Consider the following 22,012-nt stretch of genomic DNA (forward strand, 5'->3'; position numbering starts at 1 on the left):
TCTCTGAATTGCTCCTCCCAAGGTTTCTTCCATTTTTTTTTCTCCTGTTGAGAGTTTTTTGGGAGTTTTTCCTTGTCTTCCTTGAGGGTTTAGGTTGGTTGAGGGGCAGTTCTATGGGCATATGTGAAGCCCTCTGTGACATGCTTGCGTGTAAAAAGGGCTATACAAATAAATTTGATTTGATTTGATATCATGTATTTACTGTACACGTAGCTATTTAAGTTATTTTTAAGTTTTTATCTGTGGTTGAGTGATTAATGTTGTATAAGTCAACCTGATGTTTCCATGGTAGGTTTTGATATTTGTCACAACAAATTATACAAACACTCGATGCATGACATGAATTAATTGGTAGCCTGGTATGAAATATGGAAACATTTATTTATTAATCAAAAATAATACAGTCGTTTATTGCATAGTGTGTCAAGAGTCTAATTTCTCTCAAATGAGTAAACATACCACTATATGGTCCTTTTTTTTCTTTTTTTTACCAAGCCATGGGCAGGTAATTTAATCCTTTAGATTTTTCCAGAAAGCTTTGTTGTCGACAACCTTAATGGAAAGGTCATACTACTTCCTGCAGCCAATGTCCAGCATCCCACCGTGCAGCTGCACAACAGAGCACTGAGGCTCCTTGTTGAGACTAGGTCCGGTTCCATGTTCTCATAAACCCTCAGAGTATCTCAATAGTCCATCTTTGAGTCAGTTTGCTGGGAACAAACGTATTGAGAATTACATGGTTCTTGTCATAGTTCTGACCACCTGCACAGGGGGAGCGAGAAAAACACAAATTACAAAAAAATACTGCTCCAAGTTGCCATTACACAGGTAGTACACCAAGTGTCATTCCTTCACAAGGATTATACAACAAGCCTCCCTGTAAACCTAAACAACCATGGACTGAGAAACTGCGGTCGACCGTGGGTAATACAACACAACACTACAGCACCACGTCTCAATCACGCTGGCGTCTAACCTTTGACCTCCAGCAGCAGGTCGGGGGTGGGAGCATGGAGAATGAGGCCGTCTGCCGTGATGCTCCACAGGGCGGGCGGTTTCTCAGGATTGGGGGGGGAGAGACCAAGACGACTGCCTGCCATTGCCATACTACTGGTGGGACTCAGACAACAGTCCTCCAGTAGCTAGCAGACATGCAAAGATGGAGAGAGAGAAGGAGACGGGGAGATAAGTATAGGGATACAAAAATGGGGAGGGTGGGAGGTAGAGAAGAAAATATAGAAACAAGGACAGGGAAGAAGGGGAAAAAGCTTCTATCTACTGAGAGGATAGATATGATGCACTGACCAGTGGATTTGGAGTTACAAATTTACATTTCAAGTGTAATCAGCACTGGCAAGAGTTGTTTTGTAATTATTATTAATAAACTTTGTTGACATCAGGTCATGTGGAAAAAACTAATAGCAGGTGAAGCATCATCACCAATATCGGGGGGTCACGTTCTACCTAGAACTACAGCTGCACTGAGAAGCTAAGACAGAATTATAGTCACGTGGTCACAACAAGCCACAAACGATGCGTCAAAAACTTCCTTATTTATTTACACATTCCCCGATGGTCACCTGGCAACCGCATGTGTCATGTTAAAGACTCCCAAGTTGAAGATATTTCAGGGCCGCATTTACACCACATTCCAGTTATGTTAGTGGGTGTACATAGCGGGGACAGTGTTGCCATGGTGACGGTACCTTGGAGCGAAGCTGGCCGTCCTGATAGAGCCAGATCTCTTCCACTGCGCCCGTCTCCTCCATGGTCTGGATCCGCATCAGCTTCAAGTCGTCCAGCTCTCCTGTGGCGGCGATCACCATCCCTGTCTGTTTGTTCCTCAGGCGAAAGTACACCTGTTTCTGTTCAGGGGACACACACACAGTTATAGCCTTCCTTTACTGCCAAAAAAGTTAATCAATTAAAGGAATTCTATTTGGATTACCTGGATGAGTGGTCGTAAGGATCCGATTCGCTGCCAGCTGCTGAATTTGTGGTAGTCAGCGACCTCGCCAGGCTTAAGCAGAATCTGCGCACCTCTGTAATTGATGCTTTCATAGATGACCCACCTGTCATTTGGGAAAGATGACAACATTCGAAAAACCAATTTTTCTTCAATATGTGAAAATACCCGAGCCATACATAAACTGAAGAAAACATTCTCTCATAGATCACGGGTTTTATTGAACCGATAGTATGCTTTTCAGCTTGTGTACACACTATGACTAGGAAACTCAATAAGCCAATAAGACAAAGAGAGATTATGCTATTTCCTCCCTCTATAAACTATAGATAAACAAGCATGAACCGATTGCTCTGCCCATTGGTGTGTTTTATGGACTTCTGTGGATCTCATCATAAAAATTCTGGGCTCAATAATCCCATTCATTGTCTTATATTCCTCCCTTCTCTGACAGTAGGAATGTCCCACTACACAGACAGACTTGATGCTGCCCTGCTCTCTCCCCCCTTCCTCAGTCAGAGTTAGCACCCTTCGACCGAATCTCACACACCCATTTCAGCTTTCCACAGCGTCTGTTTCATCCATCAAACCACCATCGAAGTGTCTCTCGTCACTCAATATTAGATTCCTGCTGGCCTTGCAACCTGAATACTCTATAAAATTGATTACTTGCCCATGGCCAAAAGACAAATAGATAAAAAGTTGTACAAGAACAGCATGTAGCACAGACAAAAACTTAATGGCCAAGTGTATTGTTCCAATTCTGATTTGTTTTCTGTTTCTAAATACAATGATTGTGACAATGAAGTAGCCTGCATGAGTCACCAGCAGATACTCGAGATAGCTCTTTATCGATTTGTTATGTTGCAATGTGCTCCTAACGCTAACACACACAACTCTCAAGCAGGTCTCTATTGCGAGGTAATGACTCTAAAGGTCACATTGGATTGGGGCTGGAAGACGCCTCTTCAGTTGTTTCACACCTTGCTGTTGTTTTTAACAGTTTGTCTTCTCTGCATCGCTGAAAATTTGTTCTAACAGTGTGGTGGACTGTTCGTCCCTCTGTGGCAAATTGGCTAATGAGTTGTTTAAAAAGTAAATAATGGATGTCGTATCCTAGGGAACTCTTGGATTATACATAAATACACACACACAGAAACGTGTACTCACATTCCCCCATCTACCATGATAGATTGGACTCTACTGCAGTCTCCAGCCAATTGAAGGTTGACACAGCCAGACGCCATAACCACCCTCCTGCCCCGTAGGCCCAACCTCTCAAATAGAGTGATGGAGGGTACAGAGAACTCCTGGAGAGCAAAAGGGGGAGAGAGATTTATTTATTTTTTGGGGGGATTATTACTACCGGCATTCCCTCACAAGTAAATAAATTTACTCTCTTGGCATCTGTTTGTTTAGCTGAACTCTTTTCTTATCAACTCTTCTATAAATATACTTCCTGACACACAATTCCTAACCAGAAGTTTCTGTTACCCACCCAATAGATTAGTGTGTGTCTCAGTCATTTATTTTTATTGCACCAAGTCATCTTAGAAGGGAAACAAATGTGTTTACTTAAAATAATTGTTCTAGAATCGACCCAGACTCAACCTTGACTTGTGGTGCACAGCACAGCGCAGATGGAAGGACACACATATGACATTTCAGGCTACTCACAAAGCCAGTAATTTGCAGAGACAGGATTGAGGCATTGGCTCGCGAACACCCCATGGATCTCAGATCCGGGTAGTCCCCCTCCTCTAAAACGTACATTCTTTCAGTGAAGCCCTCACCCTCGAATGCCAGCCAGCTACACATGAACACAGGACACATGAAGACACAGGACAGTGACAATTATGTGTGGTTCTGTTTAGGAATCAGGCTTTTCATTTGCCAGTATTTCGACTTTGCGGGATAATTTGAATAGGACATTAAATAATTACATTTACATTATTTAACTTGTTTTAGATTTTCCTACAAATTTATATTAGGAATGAAAGCACAGGCTCTCAACTGCATCAAAGTCATTAGTACAGCTACAGCCACAAAATAGGACACAATGTCAGGTGTTATTTTTTCCCCACCATCATTTTGCCTCCTGGAAGAAAATATTCTCAATGTACGTAGGTGTCAATCCACATGAGACTATATTAAAGGCAGGGTCGGCAATGTTGTTGAGATACACTTTTTGTCATATTTGCCAAAAGTAACTTGATAGCAACCAATATATCTCAAGGTTTGACGGTAATATTAAATCATTCCGACATCATCATTAGCCCTTAGATGCGTGAGTTCTAAATATTTCCGACGCTCCCACCAGAGTGAGTAATTTTTCCGAAACGGAAGTTAGCCTGCTTTAGTTAGCTTCCGTTACCTAGCAACCTAGCATATTACTCGTAGCAATGCTACTACGTGCTAGGGTTACTTGTTAGCTTCCTCATTGTACATTTTGAAGCCATACTATAGCGTTTGTCATATAGTTTTTGTCTATCGGAAAATAGTCAAATAGTTCGAAATCACACATGTGCGATGCTACGCTGTGGGGTCCGCTTTCGAACGATCACATATGTGCGACGCTACTCCTTAACGGGTTAAGGGGTACCCTGACTATTGATTGGATGGGATACCCATCTGTCTACCTACCTACATGCGTGCACTCTGCCCCTCCACTCAATGCTCGTTACTATAGTTTTGTGGGAGTGGCTTTGAAGAGAGGAGGTGGGATATCTTGGTTTGAATTGTGTCAAAAAGAAGCTAAAATAGCTAGCTTCGCACAACTTGCCTATCCTGCCTTTAAGGCTATTATACTAAACACCATAATTTCTGAGTGGCTGACAACTTTCCAAGAATGCTCCTTATTCTTACCTGCCAGCCAGAACCCTGCAGGAACCCAGAGAGAAACCCTGGGGAAAAGACTGAACACTATCCTCTAGAACATGGATGGAACCCTGGAAGCCAGGCTCTGAAAACAACTGAACCTAAAACAACACGGATGATACTTATATCTTATATATGTAATATACTGTATATAGAAACAGAAGTAGTGTATATGGCACACAATTATTATGACTGTGCTACAGTATGTCATTTACCGTAACTTGTGACATATTTTACAAAAATTGAAATAATGTAATTTATACTTACTTTGAACTTGACCAACTTCCCAAAATTATCCTGAAAGACACCCAAGATGAGAACAGACATGAGCAATTTTAAAAGATAATTAGTTCAAATTGAATTTATTTAACTGGCAGAATTGATATTCCAGGATTTACCAGCATGACAGGCATCACTGAGGAGATTTTTGGGTGTATTGCCGCCCAGTCTTCTGGGCTTCCATAGAGCCCTTTCTCCAACACGTACTGCTCCCCAGAGAAACCAGGATCCTCAAATGCCACCCACCTGGTGAGGGACAAATATAAACTTAAATATAGCTGCAAGCAGCAATGAAGGGGCCAAGCAGCATTCGATATGGAAATTCAATAGCTAAAGAAGCACAGCAAAACTTTTAATAAAAATTATTCACTTTTTTTAAATTGCAATTTACTTTTCGGCAACGCGGTGGCGCTACCCTGAAACGTTTGATTACCTTCACAGCGTTGCGAAAAAGATGTATACCGAGTTTTGTAACGATAAGCCGATGCGTTTGGTAAATGTCATTTTGAGACCAAATGCGCTGGCTAGATGTAGCAGCGTTATATCTACAAAGCACAATAAATCCGCCTCTTCTTGACTATAAATCCCCTGACAATGAAACGTTATCGTTACCATTATGATTATACTGCAGACAGCTACTGTGGCGTACTTGGCTTCGCTAAACAGATAATCCTGTATCACGACATGCTTGACGACTGTGGCTGGAATCGATCCTACGACCTTGTGTTTCAAAGGAGCACGTCTTATCCCAGTGAGCTATTCTCGCTGCTGGGAAATGCTGTGTTAGGTTACTTTATTAAAAAAATGAAGCCGTTTCTCCCGTGGCGAGCTTTGTCAGATTTGACCCAAGTATAAACAGCTGTAATTCAGTCATATTTTGACATATCAAGGTGATTGTGGTAGGAAGATGATTAGATGACATGCTCGCGATGACATTTCCAAAGTTTCGTCTCCATACGGTAAACCGTCGCAGAGACAAGGCCTCACGTCCGCTATGGCGTGCTCTTTGTCAAAATCGTTTGCGCGTAACTCGTGAACGGTTTGACTTATCGATGCCATTTTGATAACTTTTTGTCTGCATGGTCTGAAGATGATCTCTTACAATTTTCATGAAAATCGCAGCAACGGCCTAGGAGGAGTTTGAAAAAGTTGTCATTTCTTAAAATGCAAATCACGGAAAAACCTTCGGGACGACAATGACCCCATAGGGTTCAGTCGAATCGTCTGCGTCTAAGGAATCCGATGAAACCTCACTTAAGAAAAACGGTCTCATAGTTCAAAAGTTATGGGCGTAAACGCACCTCCAACTTTGACACCTTGGTGGCGCTATAGTGCTTCATGGATCGACATGAAACTTGGTGATAAATAGTCAGGAGACCGTTCCAAATTAGTGTGCCAAATTTCAAAACTTTGCACCAATCGCTATGCATAATAATAATAATAATAATAATAAAACTAACAAAAACAATAGGTGCTTGGCCCCTAATAATGACAAAACAAGGTCAATATTAATTTAGCTTTGACATTTCAGATCAAATACAGAATAAGATCAAATATTTATAAAATACTATAAAAATCCTACCACAATGTTAATACATTTGTGTTACTGTCGTGGATGTATTTGTGTACCTTATCTACGGAGTGTGTGTAAAAACCACATAGTTTAAGAGCTGTTGCTGTTATTGTGTCTGGACAACTTCCCATCAAATATAAACCAGTCTATATGGATACTCTCCAAGATCTCAGAGCCAAGTGGTAATGTACATTATGTACGCTCAGGGTGAACATAACATATGCCATGTGTATATGTGTGTGTGTGTGTATGTGTCAGAGCAGTATTTAGACCACACACAAGTCATCATGGAGTATGCAGGGCTGAGTCAACAGACTTAACCACACAGATTAGTCAGCTACCGATAATCAAGACAAGGGAGGAGGCCATCTGATTTAATAACAGGGTGGTACAATAGGAGTAGGATCAATTAGCCAGCACGGTGTCTCCAAAGACAGGATAAATAATCTAATATCCACCGTTTTGTGAGTCACATATTACAGGGTAACAGGCCTTTTGTCTTTGGAGACAGTACACTCCAGCTGCATTTCAAACAGGTTCTCATTAGTGCTGTTTCACCTTCTAGCACACATGTTGTTGTGTAAGTAAATCCCAATAATGCAATTATACAACTAAAAGATTGAGTGCTCTGTAAACACAACTTGGAGATTGCTCATTTCAAATAGAATGGATTCAAGTGGGTGATACTTTGATATATCTCAATTTACATAAACTAGAATTTCCTTCACCAAGGAGAGAGGGAATGCCGTGACAGAAAGGCGTGGCGAGTTCAGCGTCTGGGAGATGGGTGTACTGTCTCAACTTGCCACCAGGGGAGTGGCCAGTTCCTGTGGGAGCTAGCTTTTCTCTTGAACTACACGCCTGAAGAAGACCCTATCAAAACACACAGGAATTCAAATGATGGTTTATGTGTACTATACTGACGCAAAAAGAAAACATTTTACAAGAGGTTGAAGAGTTTTGCAAGAATTGACTGTTTAGACTAGAGAAAGGAATGCTCTTTCTGTTTGAGAGAGACATATTTTCCAGTTAAGTCAGTTAGCCTAGCCAAATTAGTGATGACAGGTACTGCTAAAGCGCTGTACATTAAGCATGTCAATAGCACACCCTCAAACCCTCAGGTAGGTAAAGATTTCCAGGACATGTCTCTGCAGCAGGTGAGCAGTTGAATGTGAACTTGTCTACTTTACTCAGCCTGAAATGACATGATAATGGATTGAGCAGATGTCTGATTGTTTTCCTGTCAAAATACCTGCACCCTTCCTTCTCATTTTGCGCGAACCCAACCAGTTATTAAGATTGCTGACTTACACTCCGCTAAAAACGTGAACCGACTGTGTCTTGATCCCGTAACCAGTCTCTTCTAGATTGGTGATGGGGCCTAGCAGATCGATGTTGGCGCCCAACTCATCAAAGTCTCTCTCGCTGAACATCTCTAGGTGTGGAGACATGAAATCCTATTGTTTGGAATTAAAGAAAGGTAACAACTTTCACTGCGCACTCTTCCAAAAGTAATAAACCAAGTAATGTACAAGCCTGGAAACTGTTCATTACTATTTGTATCTGTTGCAAAGCAAACCTGCACCTAATTGAGAACGCTGACTAGACCAATTAATCATCATTTCAATCATCCATTGTACTAGGAGGTCCCAAAGTGTAGTATAATAATAATAATATTTTAGTTGTAATGTGCCTTTCTTGCACTCAAAGCTCTAAGGTACAGTAAACATTACAATCATAAAACATAACAATACAATAACAATAAGAACAGACACGATGAAATTAACAATAAAAAAATGATATAAACCAAAATATTTTTTATCTAAAATCGAAAACATTCTCAAAATGGGTAAGTGAAGGAGCATTTCTGATGGAAACAGGTAGTGAGTTCCACAGTTTAGGAGCAAGATACTTACAGCCAGTATTGGTCGTATAGACAGCAGATGCTGTGAGGCCCCTCCCCAGTCCCTCCAGTCCAGGTACTCTCCCTCCTCCAGGACATGCTGGTGACCTTCAAACCCAGGCTGCTCATAACCAACCCACCTGGGCCAGGAAGAGGGATTATGATTATGTTCAGGCACAGAGAGATTCTTGAAGTTGAAATTATATCTTTTGTTATATAACAAAATAAAGAATAGATTTAAATATTATATAATAGAATGGATAGCTAAATTGCTGTTTTGAAGAGAGTAGATAAACCTACAGTCCTCCAAGGATCTTTAAAGAGCCCACAGACTTGAGTTTCAGATTTGGCAAGTCGGTGGCGTCCTCAAAACTAAAGACATCCCTCTCGATCTCCACACAGGCTCCATGAAAGCCAGACTGCTCATACACCAAAGCCTGGACACACAAAGGTCATAGGTCAGAAAAAAGACAGACTGGAGTCACAAGTGTCAATGTGTTGCCTGTCAGTGGTGCTACTCATCTTACTTTCTCACTTATCTTTTTCACTGGTGTGTTGGTTTAATGCAATGCATGTGAAAAATAAGAACTCTCTGGAGAGGATGGTAAATCAGGGAAGTAAAATAACTGGGAAGAAGCAGAGGAGCATGGCCCAGATATATCAAATGCAGGTGTTGGAAAAAGCCCAGAGTATATTGATAGATGATTCCCACCCCATGCACACATGAGCTTTACCTTCTCTCTTCTGCTATTCATTTTAGAACTCCTATTAGTAAAACAAATCGGTTTAGATATTAATGTATCCCCTCAGATATAAAGCTTTTACATATAAGGTCATGTTTAGTAGGTAGACATTTAATTAATTTACTTTAAATTTGTTTTATGTGTTTGTTTTGGTTGTATGGGGTTGATTGTTGAAGTTGTTATTTGTTTGTACGCTGCAACCAAATTGCCCTTGGGAAATTAATAAATATGAAATGACCTTTTATCTCAGGTCCTCTTACAAAACCTGCATGAACACCTTCCGAAACTGAAACTAAGCTGCAATACTGTAGGTTTGTAACCTAATGGAACAGGTGGTAGGTATTTCAATGGAATGAGTGCAACCAATGTCTTGAGATAACAATGACATAATAGCTTTTGAGTATTTCTCTGCAGTCAGTGCAACTAAGATGACAGGGACATCTTGTGACTGGTCCAAGAATGCACATCTTGGGACTGGTCCAAGAATGCAGACCAGAATGCAGAGAGAAAGAGAGAGCGAGAGAGAAAACAAAAGAAACAAAGAAAGAAGACAGAAAGTGTGTGAAGACTAAAGAGAGAGAGATGAGAGAAAAAAGGAGGGAAGAGCAGCTGGAGTAAAACAAACCTTTTGTTCATTGGGATTCTCCACTTTAAATCCACCCTGGAGAATGGAGAGAAATAAATCATTAGCATCCAGCAAGAACCCCTCTGATTAAACACCGTGCCCAAAGGGGGCAAGTCAGCTATTATGTAAATACTGACATTTTACAAATTGCATAATTAACTGCAGTGTTGTTTCAAAGTGATAGCGAGGTGAAAGGGGGTTGGTGAAAGTGAGGCATCCATCATTGAACACAATCACATATACCAGAATAAAGGACATAGGAGGATACATTGGGAAACCTTGTATTAAGTACATGGACAACTGTAAATACTGTGAGATTAGATAGTTCTAAGACTAACTAGAATTATTCCTCAGGAAAGTTGGATATCCAACAAGCCCCCAACAAATCTTTTGATGATTTGACGGCTCATATTATAAGGTCAAGAAGAAACTCTGGTCCACCCACCATTTTGAGTGGTCTAAGGGATCCAACGAAGGCAGATGGAAACCCCCAGTACTCTGGGCAGGGATATTCCCCCTGCTCCAACACTGCAAGCATGCCTTGGTACTCCGGATTACTGAACACCAGCCACCTATTTTAGGTAAGGGGCAGAGAAAACTCAACACCTAAAAAATAGTCCATTACTCTCACCAACCAAGACTGGGCTTGGTTCAACTGATCTATTGATTGTTTACGAGTCGAATAAACGTAGGAATAAAAAGACTCCTGACCCCAACCTTGGTTTCGTAAGGAAACACCTGTATTGACTTTGGTTTCATGGAATGAAATGCATGCTACTGTACACCACTATGTTATATACAGAATGTCTGAACATAGCCGGGAAAATAAATGTGCTAACCAGACATTCCATTTGACTCACATTACAAGTGCAGGAAGAGTTGCTGTGAAAAAAAGCAGCAGTTAATCAAAGACTGACATTTTTGTTTTGTTTTGATGGACACTGATTCTCCATGAAAAAAATTGAGAGATGTGACAAACCCTGTGATCATTCCTAAAACAGGAAATGTCGGTCACATTGATTACTACTGACCACCATGTAGGTTTTCTGACAATGGCGGGCTTGGAGTCGGGCACACAATGTCCTATAAACCTTCACACAGAAAAACAGATTTCTCCTTGCCAGACTTTTCTTCTTTTCTTTCTCTCTAACTATTCCTCTTTGCATTGCTCTCTCCCTCACGCTCACTTCCTCTCTTTACTGTGGAACACTCCTTTCAGCTCCACCTCTCTACTATTGCCAGAGCCTTACGGTAATACTCACTCCATCCTACTCTAAATATCCTTCTATCCCCACCCATGTCTCTCCTCACCTTTAACCATCTCTCACAACATTTCCCTCTTTCCTTTTTCCCCTCAAGTGTGCAGTGGCAGGTGGAACATTCTAAAGGTTAGAGCAAGGCCGTAGCCATGGAGTCAACATTGGGGGGGATGAAATCTGCTGGGGAGATTTCCTTTCCTTCTTTTTTTTACGTTTAGTTATGAATATGATTTCGGACAGCGTGCGTGGTTGCCTGTCGAAGCGTAGCACATTTATATTTTATTTATATTTTAATATCAATATACTGGGGGGGACATTTTGACCTGATTTGAATATGGGTGAGGATGTGTCCCCCCCAATATATATTATGATTACGGCCCTGGGTTAGAGTGAAGAAAGCAAAATCATGATGCAAAACCATACAGGGGAAGAACACTGTTTAAGTCCAAATATTAGTTCATGGTCCCTTTTCCTCTTCTATTGTCCTCCAGCCACTATAACAATTATACCTGTCAAGGGTCGACTATACTGAGGGGCTCAAATGCTCTTCATGAACAAGAATTGAATAATAATTAATGACTTATTATTTACAGTTCAGACACTGTATTATCGTGCACTTTTAAACAAACTGGGCTTCTGGAAAGACTGTGGATGCCGGCCATTTCAATTAAAAAGGAATGTTTCTAGCTTCCCATATAGTTGTCTCATTCAGCAAAACTAATAACCGTGCTTGTGGTTTTAATTTTTCAACTGAAATTCTAGATTTGAGATAAGTTTGACACATTATGATCCCAAACAGATATACACACACAGACACTTACACTCCAGAGTGGACTTTGATTGATGCCGTGTTCTGAAGAATACCAAAAGTGCAAATCTCCAGTGCATCATCATGGTACGTGACCACTCTGCCATGCCCCTCCGGTTCAGTGAATAAGTCAATGTGAGGAATGCTGTAGTCCTACAAAAGTCAAGAGAGAGAGAGAAAGAGAATCAATAAAAACATGGATGGAAGAAAAAAAGAAATATGTAATATGTGCCCCAGTTTAGATATACATGGAAATCTTTCAACTTTTACATTCCTTAGAGCAAATTAACATTCCCTTCATATCATTATCTTCATGTTATTGAGGTCAATGGCACAGCCAGGAAATAATTGTATTTTACATCAGTTAAATATGTATTTATTAATGAGGCAATTGGAGAGAGTACACTTACACACACGGCCAGCCGAATGGAACCAATGACCATTGCGGGTTCAACTGGTGGGTGTAGCTCTGGAGGTCCTGGTTCTGCCCACACATTGGTCAGGTCCATAGGCCCCTCCTCCAGGGCAATGCAACGGCCAGTGAAGTCAGGCTTCTCATAAAGCACCCAGCTGCAGGTTCAAGGTTTGGTCATGTAAAGTTGGGGACACTTGGTCACATGATACATTTGCAATACAAAATGATTGAAACACCTACATATATTCCTTACTTTGCTGTATCAAAGAATGGATTCTGAACCTCATTATCACTGCAGCTTTTCACACAGTAAATCACAAACTTAATTTCATGTTTCAATGAGTCTGTAGTATCTCGAGTGGGGACTATTTGATATGACAGATAAGATATTATCTATTGACAGATATTTTGCAGACTCACCATCCTCTCACAACTTTGACTGAAATCAGTGGGGATAGTTTCAGTGAGGTGGCATTCGGCACATTCCTGAAGACTTCATAGGCCCGACCTTCAAACTGAGCGTACTCATATAACACCATCTACAATAGGATAAAGAGAGAAGAGGCCAAATTGTCAGTCACAAACTGAAGGACATTAACTATTAACCTTGCTTTTAACTGCATAGCATACTAATGTAAAAAAAAAAGTGAGTGACTCATTGTTGGTGGAATTAGAACAGGTGGTGTGGTCATTGTTATTCATCTACAGCCTCTTCCCTAGAGATCTAATCTAAATAGGGTTTCTAGGTTCATTCACTCAATAAAACATGTGTACAGTTGCTTAGTAATTCCCAGTACCTAGATAGTACACACAAAAGTCTCTAAGATATTTCCCACAATGCATTACATCACCACAATCGTTGAAAGTCCTTGGCAACGCTACCTCTCATTCTTAATTATACCCATCTGAGAATTTCTACTGCTTTGTCTCACTCAAAGCAGTAGAATAACACTCAGATAAAATAAGTTTTAAATAGCAGATGTTTTCAACTGAAAAAAGTATTTCTCAGTTTCCTCTTTAATTCTTTCAATTCCCCTTTGCTGCATATCTAGGTTGATCTGAGCCTACCTTTCCAGGGCGTCTATGTAATGCCTGTATAGCCACCGTCTGCAAAACAAACCACATTATCAAAGCAGTTGATATAATTACATTGAACATTGAAGAGTAAAACACTACAGACCCAGAGTTTCTTCTCTATTTGACGGCAAGACCTATTGACTGATAACATGTATTTAATCATCTCATGAAACACTTGAATCACTCATAAACAACATATCACTTGTTTACAATTAAACAAGCTGACGTATTACATTTGTTCACGTTCACACTCACTCAAGCCACACACACAGTTATTTTTGTACAGGCAAAATACACTATAGAGTATCCTTATGTCAGTGGCACAAACCGCTAGTGGGGAAGCCAAGGGGTGGAGGACCTGAGGTAGTGTTGGTAGAGGAACAATAGGGGCGGGTAGAGATCCCCCAGTACTCTTCAGGACCTCAGATTTAGTACTGGGCTCTGCTCTATCTCCAACAAGCAACCCTGTCGCTCCAGCCATCTTCTGCAGTGACAGGAACCCAATGAGATAAAGATCAATAAAATGGCCAAATGATAAGCTTCTTAAAGAAAACAAAGTACTTGTAACACAGATGGAACAGTTGGTGATGGGAAACATATCAAACCATAGAGAACATCGCTATGTTCTATGAGAATGCTCCTCGATTCATTTTTATAATAGAAGTAGTGGCAAGCAGATGAAAGTCAACTGTCCAAGGCAAAGCTAGTAGTAGTATGTAAAATATGACACTATGGCTACTTGCCAACAAAATAAAACAGAAGGGCAACATACTGCGATTAAGCAGTTGCTTACATTTACATTTAGTCATTTAGCAGACGCTCTTATCCAGAGCGACTTACAGTAAGTACAGGGTCATCCCCCCGAGGCAAGTACGGTGAAGTCCCTTGCCCAAGGACACAACATCATTTTGCACTGCCGGGGAATTCTTCACTTCCATGTCAGTCATGTCAGTTTAATTGGCAGTTAAACTGTCAGTTTAATTACTATTTAAGCTACTCATATTAATTGATAGAGATGCTACAATACTTAGCAGCTAATCAGATTTAAATAATTTAACCAAGCCATTGTATACTTCCTTCATTAATTCTTCATATCACTTGCAAGATAAACTCATACAGAATGACAATCTAATCTCACAAAGGAGATCACCAAGGTCCTTAGCCCCAGGTTTAAAAGATTCAAACAAAAAATTGGATAAACAGAAAAGCTAAAACTGACCTCAGAGTTAAACTGTTGTTTCTCTTTTCCCAGCACTGGCCTTGCAGGCTTCTTGGGGAGGTACTTCTCTAAATATTCTGGCAGCTTGATGTCGTTAAAGGAAACAAGCGGAGAACCTGAGTCACTGACCACAGCCTGTGACGGAAAGCTGTTTTCATGTGGAGGAATCTGGTCCTCGAACACCACATGGTCCGCAATGGGGGAAGTGGGGAAGGGCTGGGCTGGCTGTGTTATTGGGGAGACTGGGGAGAGGTTGCTAGGTGACACATCCCCACCTCTCTTAGTCCTGGAACTTTTCAAGCTGTTAAAGATACAGCTTCCTTCCAAACGGGAGGGGCGGGGTTTCACCTTCACCTCCTTCTCTTTTGTCTCCTCCCCCTGTTCCTTGTCTTTTCCCTCTGTGGTAATTTCCCTGTCTTGGAGGTGTTTGGAGCGGGTGTCCATGCTCCTGCAAAGCATGCTCCTATCGGCAATACTAGTTCTTGCAGGCTTCTGTTCTCCATCCGTTTCTACACTTTGGATCTTGGTTAAGAGGCTTATAGGGGACTCTAAACTGAACTCCCTCTTCTTCCTTAAGCCAAACGTAAAGTTCTCAGGGTCAAAAGACTTCTCGAAACGATCCTCCCGGATGGCGGGCATGGCAAAGGGTGGCTGAGGGGGTCGGAGGTGGCTGTGTTTGCGCGGGGGCAGGGAAAAAGGTGCTCCAAACTTCTTAATATTCTGGATAAAGTCATCCTCAAGCTCCCCCAAAGTAAGGTTGCTTTCGCTGACTGAGCAGCTGAGTTTTGGCTTAAACTCAGGGCTGCGGAGCTTCTGTGCAGGGAACCGCTGGTCAATATCCAACCAGCTTGACGGGGTGTCCCTCTGTTGGGAGGACCCATCCCCAAAGGATCCACGGGGCAAGAGTAGCTCGTTTAGGGATGGACGCTGGTCTTGAGCTGGTCTTTGTTTGGTGGGCTCTGTTAGCGGAGGTGGCTTTGTAGCTTTATTTGGGCTTTTCTTTGTGGCTCCCCTATGGCTTGGGGGTGGGGGCATTTTACCATTACCAATTGGTGCAGGGTCTTTTACCCCTGGATTGTTTCCTTCTGGCCTTTCTGCCCCTGTAGTAGTACTGGTAGTGGTATTGGTAGAGATAGATGAACTGATTTGTACCATATCCCTTCCCCCATCTGCTTTCTTGTCATTTAGCAACATGTTGTCCTTGTCTACCATCTCAGTTGGTAATTGACCACTTGCATGTGTCACTTTAATGTTCTCAGAGTTTTTGTCATCTGGGTCCACAGTTTTTACAAGGATGTTCTTCGTCCTATTAACCATATCTAATTCTTCACTGGGTCTTGGTCCAAGCCCAACAAAAGGCTCCTTGGCTGGGGCCACAGGGTTCTGTCTCTCCTGTTGATTATTGGTATTTGCTGGAGCTTTGTTCACAGGGGAGCTTTTATTAGAATCTAAAGCTGGAGGTGTGGGAGACTTGTTCACTTTTACATAAGACTCTCCCTCCACTGATATCGAGGTGGTTTGTTCTGCTGCAGTACTCTGTCCTTGCTTTAGTGTGTCATCACTGGATTTCCCTTTTTTCAGCACAGATAAATCCACAAGTGTCACTTTCTCCCCTTGAATATTAGTCTTTACTAGACCTTTGGTCACTGAGGAGCTATTTTTAGAATCTACAGATGGTTCAGGAGACGTTACTGCTTTTACTGTAGACTCTCCCCCATTTTTGTTAGTTCTGGTTTGTTCTGCTGCAGGATCCCGTCCCTGCTTTATTGTGTCATTCTCCCTGTTTTTTTCTGTTTTCAACACTGATAAAGTCTCGTGCTGAGACTCTTTTGGAGACTTTGCAGAGCCTTCCTCAGGTGGCTTTTTGATGTGTTTATCACTGTCGGTTGTCCTAGCTGTCTTATTACTCCCAGTCACAAGAAATTCAGTGGTTCTATTTTTCTGCTGAGTGGGTGTTGGGTGGACAGGTTCTGTGTGAAGTGGCAAGGATGGAACAGTGGTTACAGGGACTTGTACAGCTGACTTTGGGGAAGTGGCCTCAGATTTTGACGCCTCTGCAATGGCCTCAGGCTCCATTTTGCCCTGGTCATTAACAGGGCCTAAGCTGTTGCCTGAGGGTTTGTCTTTTACCTCGCTCTCTGCATTTTTATCCAAACTTTCAACCAATCTGTCCTTTGGCTGATTTTCAACAGTTGTGGGTACAGATGCGGATGTACCCCCATGAAGACTCGTATTTGTCTGTGGTACAGATGCGGAAGAAAAGTCTAAGCTTTTGTCTTTAGAAACACTTTGTCCTTCATGAGCTACTGAAGAGCTTTGAGCCTTCTCTTTGTGACCTACTGTCTTTGTGGGTGGAATATCAATAGTCTTATCAGTCAGCTTGCCTGTTACACTGTTGGAATTGGGTTTGTTGTCTCTACTGATGATGGATGACATGGCCGATTCCCTATTTTCCTCAACCAGTTTTCTGGTGTCATCTTTTTTAATTAGTAAATCAGTATGTTTGTCTGAGAGATCTGATGATTTACTGATTGCTTCCTTGCTAAGTGGCAGTTTTTTAGTTTCTGATTCATCATCTTTAGATTGTTTTGGTTGTGATGAGGACACTGTCTTCACTTCTTTCTCAGTTGCACAACTAATGTCCTTAATTACACCTGTCTTTTCCCGCCTGCTCACAAGTCCTTGTTCTGTGTTTGGGAGCTCTGGTTTGATAATACTATTACTCACAAGGCTCGTTGGATCTTTGTTTTTCCTCCTCTTTGGCCTTGATCCTGACCTACCAGAGGTTTTGGTGTGTGGGCCTACCTCCGGAGTTGGTTGAACCAAGTCACCTCGCACCATTTTGGGGTCTACTTGGGAAGGTCTATCAGCTACATTCTCAGTTTTAGACAACTTTTTTGCCTTTGTTTTGGAGTCTGTCTGAAGTTGAGAAACAGGTGTGTCCACAACAGAGATAGTTTCTCGCCCTGCAGGTTCAGATGTTATCTTTGTGATTTGAGAGGTTGCTGTTTTGCATATAAAGGCCTGAATGTCCTGTTTCAATGACTGTGACGCAGATGTGGGTGAGGGGGTTGATCTTTGGGACATTCCAGTCATAGCAGAATTTTGAGGCAACACGATCTTGTCCTCCATTTTGCATGCCTCTGCAAAGTTCATCACTCGCTCCCTGACTGTCTGGCCTTTCCCCTTGATGGGGGGAGCGGAGCTGGACCTGGTATTTCCACGTTCCACTGACCTCACCCTCACATGTGGCCCCCCTTGCTCATGTTTGATGTTTGCTTTGAACTTTTCAGTGTCTTTCCTGATTGGAGAGACATCGGCACTCCTGGGGTAGGTCTTACTAACATCTCCGTGCATCTTCCCTTCAAACAGGTTGATTCTGTCAGCAATCAGACAACTGGCGGCTGAGCTGGCTTTGGGGTCCTCATCCATTTTACTCATGTCTTGTGGCCTGAGGGTAATTGGAGGCAGAAAAATATTTAATCCCACACACATGCTTCCGTACTGAGAAACATTGTTTTTTTCTTCAAATAACTGATGTAATATCCCCAAAATACTGTTTTGACAATACTGCTTTCTTGTACATCAACTTAGTATTAAAAGGTTAAAATGTCAGTCAGCGTGGGAGAGACAGTAAGGCACAATATCGTAGACTGGCCTTAAAATATATGTAACAGCTACAATATTTTAATTACGGTAACTTGTCAATCAAACAGTGCTATTATTAGTATTGTTCATTAAGAACATTAATGAGCATTGTTCATTAAGAAACATTACACGAAACAGGTACAATAACACAATATCTACATAACAATACAATAATGTTGTAAAACTTCACCTTTCGTTTATTTCTGGTTTCCTTTTGCCTTTAGTTGTGTCTTCAATAATCCCTCTTGTAAAATCCTGTTCCACATGGTTATTTACTTCTGTGCTCAACTCCGAATTGACAAGAACTTTCTTAGCAAAAAACTTTTCACTGTGAGACACTTTCATACTCCTACGTTTGGACTCTGGGGTCTCTGTCAGTCTCTCCACCCTATAGAGGCTATCACCCACCTCCTCTATGTCTTCCATGGTGTCTGTTATGGACACCAGTGTGGCCAGAACAGGGGAGTCAGTGTCCTGCAGGTTGTTTTCCACATCCACTGTGCTGAAGGTCGACCTGTTGCTAGCTCCCTCAGGTGAGGTCACAGAAGCTTTGTTTTTGGTGGGGGAGGAGTCTGCCTCCTGCTCTCCCAGGTGTGTTTCTGCCTCCACTGGGCAGGAACTGGTTCCTGAGTTTCTATCTGATGGGGATGAGCCTGTATTGGTTGGCTGGGTTTTGCTGGGCAGGTTTTCCTGGGACCTTCCATCTCCCTGTGAGGTCTTCCTTGACCTCCTCCTTCCTAAATTTTTTCGCCCCATGGTGTCTTTGTTGGCCTCTCTTCCGGAGAGCTCAGGTGAAGACTGTGTTTCTATGGGAGACTTTAGTGACACTCCCACCAAGGCAGGGTTCAGATGTGTTCTTTTGCGCTCTGATGCCTCAGTATCAGTGTTCTCACAGGAATCGATTCTATTTGCCCTGGAGAACACCTGGATGCTTTTCTTGACTGTGTGTACAACTTCCTGTCCAGAATCTTCACTGCTCTGGCTTACACTGGTTTCTTCCAGGTACACATGCAGCTTCCTGCTTGTCTGAGCCTGAGTCTGGGTGTGGGCCTGGGTTTGTTCCTGGTCAGAGTCCCCCACCACTCCCTCTTCTGCTGAAGATGAAAAATGTGTCAACTGACTAGCATTCCTGTCCAAGGCAGGATTCCCGTTTTCTGAAGCCTGTTTTTTTCCCTCCTCCTTCTTCTGTGGCTGCTCAGCATGTCCCTCCTCCACGGGCCCGCCCCCTGGCTCACTGCCTATGCCCCAGACTGACAGAGGTCTGGCTCTGTGGGCAGATGGCCTGGCGTCCTCCTCACATGAGAAAAAATCCTTGGATAGGCAAGGCTTGTTAGCTTGGGAGTCTTGGCCCTCCTCTTCTTCCTCCTCCTGCTGCTTCCTTTCTCGGGACCCCCTCAGAGCCCCCTCTTCTCTTTCTGGCCTGGGGGCTTGTTCACTGGTTGGGGATGCATCTCCTGTGGGGCTCCAGGGGCTTCTTCCTCTCCAGGGAGAAAACCAGCTCCCTATACGGCCCAGGACCCCAGTATTCTGCTGTTCTGGGGACTGGGACTGGAGACAGGGAGAGAGAAAACTATTAGACATGTAGAGACACATGCCCATAAACTGACAAGTAGGAAGAAAGCGCTGAAAAACTGCTGGTAAACTTGAGAACATTTTTCATGGAATGCTTAGTTTGTGAATTGTGGGAATGGCGCACAATAAACACTTTTATTTATTGGTAATTTGAAGTTAAAATATAGAAAAATTAATTTAAAGAAACAGAACCCTTTCTGGTAAAATACAAAAAGGCTACTGTTAATTAAACTATTTCGATTTTTGACATAGTATTTTGGATGTTATTATAAAGTGGGTTGCAGTTCAGTAGAATATTTCAGAGAGAACAAAAACATATTTTTCCATAAACCCCTAATAATTTCCAGGAAAAAGAATTCCACTTTATAAAGTCCCGGAATTGTACATGACTGGTTAAAACACATACAGTACAAGCATATAGGTTATTAAGTGCCCTGTAAATAGGAAATGGAAAGGGAAGAGGGGTCGTAGTTGGTTCTTAGTCCAACGGTTATTTGGTGTTTTTCCATCACGCTCTTGCTGTATTGCCATGCAACTCTCAACATAGCAAAAACATGCAAGAATGCTGTTGAAATTCAAGCTTACCGTAGGAAAAACCATATCATTCAGACTCTTTACGTAGTTTGTGAACATGTTTTGAACATTAAAACCTATAGACCACAGAATAGAAACATCATCATTTCTAAGTTAATTAAAAGTATAAGAAATAAGATGGCCTATTGTCAAATATAGTCTATTTTTAGGAAAAACTTACCTTCAAAGTTATGCTTGAGTATAAGTGTTCTACTCCAAATTGGAAGTCAACAGTTGGTATGTAGTAAATACTGTAATTACAACTTATCGCAACGCACAAGTATGTAGGCTACATTTTGCAGTCGCTGTGTGCTGTTCTCAAAATCTGACAGCAGGCAAGGAATGCAGTTTAAGCTAATAAATATAGTAGTCGGAGGTATGTGCGCCGGGCAGAGTTGAAGTTGATTTCTTACAGAGAAGCGTGAACATGCTGCCTACTGGTACAAACGGTGAAAGTTTTCCTTCCCTGGGATGACGCACTGTTGAGTTGGCTGTGTTTGAACAGTCCAGTTTCAAACTGTGCCCCTATTGTAAATTGGCGGCCCAGACCACAGTCTTTCCATGCCTCGTCGAGGAAAAACTTAACTCTTAACCTACCAGTTAACTTATTTAATTATTTTTTTACTTTAGGATCTTTCATTGCATTTTATAAATGCTAAAAGTACCACACATGTAAGGTATAAAAAATGCAATTTTATGACGTAGGCATATCACGGCCATAGACAAATGACAATGATTCTTACGGATTTTAATTAATCAAAGTAAGTCAGTTTAAATAGACAAATAACGCGTTATCGGACGTGTTGGGGTCATCTTAAAAGTCTGAAGCAGCGTTAATCAGTCTCTAAAATAATTACATCCACAACTCAAAATGTCAGACATTCTTCTGATCGTCTCGCTCTCCACGCCCTTTTGCTTTATGTTTCAAATTCAAGTTCAGACGTGATTCTATGATTACATTGTTTGACATTCAAAGTTCTTACCATGATAACAACCGTAATTATCTTGTTAGATGTCCCACGAATCGGTTTATTTGAACCTGCACAATCGACATCAATGGAAATGCGCAAGAAATTCGGGAACCCCGTCACCCGCCTCAGTGAAGTATGAACAGTGTGTCTCCTCCAATGTGGGTTGAGGTAGGGCTCAGGTGGAATCTGCCAAGCCCAGGTAACACACCCCAGGGCAAAAGCCTGATGACACAGAAGGTATGGCGGCTGTTGTGAAATACTTTTGTGTCAAACCCTTGCAAACATGAGCTTAGAAATGGACCTTACTGACACAAAAACACACTTCGGTGAACACACATTATACAAACTTACTGACTATCTGACAAATATGCACATACCCAGAGGCGTACACACACAAGCTTTCTGTCTTTCTGTCTGACACACACACACACACACAGTTGTCCTCAGCCTCACAGACATATACATTATTAATCCTTTGACGGATTTGAAACCTGCCTTGCTCCT

At 41.9% G+C, this 22,012-nt stretch overlaps 1 protein-coding gene across 3 annotated transcripts; it reads right to left on the reverse strand.

Annotated features, from left to right (window-relative positions):
- Nucleotides 1–362: 362 nt before the first annotated feature.
- LOC134025115 (beta/gamma crystallin domain-containing protein 1-like) lies at nucleotides 363–21,665 on the reverse strand. Of its 3 annotated transcripts, XM_062467983.1 has the most exons (23): nucleotides 21,521–21,665; nucleotides 18,583–19,940; nucleotides 14,745–18,195; nucleotides 13,854–14,009; nucleotides 13,517–13,555; nucleotides 12,869–12,987; nucleotides 12,444–12,603; nucleotides 12,047–12,186; nucleotides 10,412–10,538; nucleotides 9,967–10,002; nucleotides 8,899–9,035; nucleotides 8,612–8,738; nucleotides 8,007–8,152; nucleotides 5,242–5,368; nucleotides 5,111–5,140; nucleotides 4,832–4,944; nucleotides 3,644–3,776; nucleotides 3,137–3,276; nucleotides 1,949–2,072; nucleotides 1,707–1,865; nucleotides 977–1,142; nucleotides 603–762; nucleotides 363–552 (listed from the first exon to the last, which is right to left on the reverse strand). In XM_062467983.1, the coding sequence occupies exons 1-22, from the start codon at nucleotides 21,521–21,523 to the stop codon at nucleotides 674–676; spliced, it is 7,080 nt and encodes a 2,359-aa protein (XP_062323967.1). In that variant the 5' UTR covers nucleotides 21,524–21,665; the 3' UTR covers nucleotides 363–552; nucleotides 603–673. The 3 variants fall into 3 exon arrangements, with proteins under 3 accessions (XP_062323967.1, XP_062323966.1, XP_062323968.1); XM_062467982.1 differs by having other exon boundaries at nucleotides 363–762; nucleotides 13,517–13,554; nucleotides 13,838–14,009; XM_062467984.1 differs by lacking the exons at nucleotides 363–552; nucleotides 603–762; nucleotides 977–1,142; ... (1 more) ...; nucleotides 1,949–2,072; nucleotides 3,137–3,276 and adding an exon at nucleotides 4,051–4,111 and having other exon boundaries at nucleotides 3,646–3,776; nucleotides 13,517–13,554; nucleotides 13,838–14,009.
- Between the last annotated feature and the right edge of the window lie 347 nt (nucleotides 21,666–22,012).

Source organism: Osmerus eperlanus, chromosome 8 (genome assembly GCF_963692335.1).
Source record: "Osmerus eperlanus chromosome 8, fOsmEpe2.1, whole genome shotgun sequence".
Classification (NCBI taxonomy): domain Eukaryota; kingdom Metazoa; phylum Chordata; class Actinopteri; order Osmeriformes; family Osmeridae; genus Osmerus; species Osmerus eperlanus.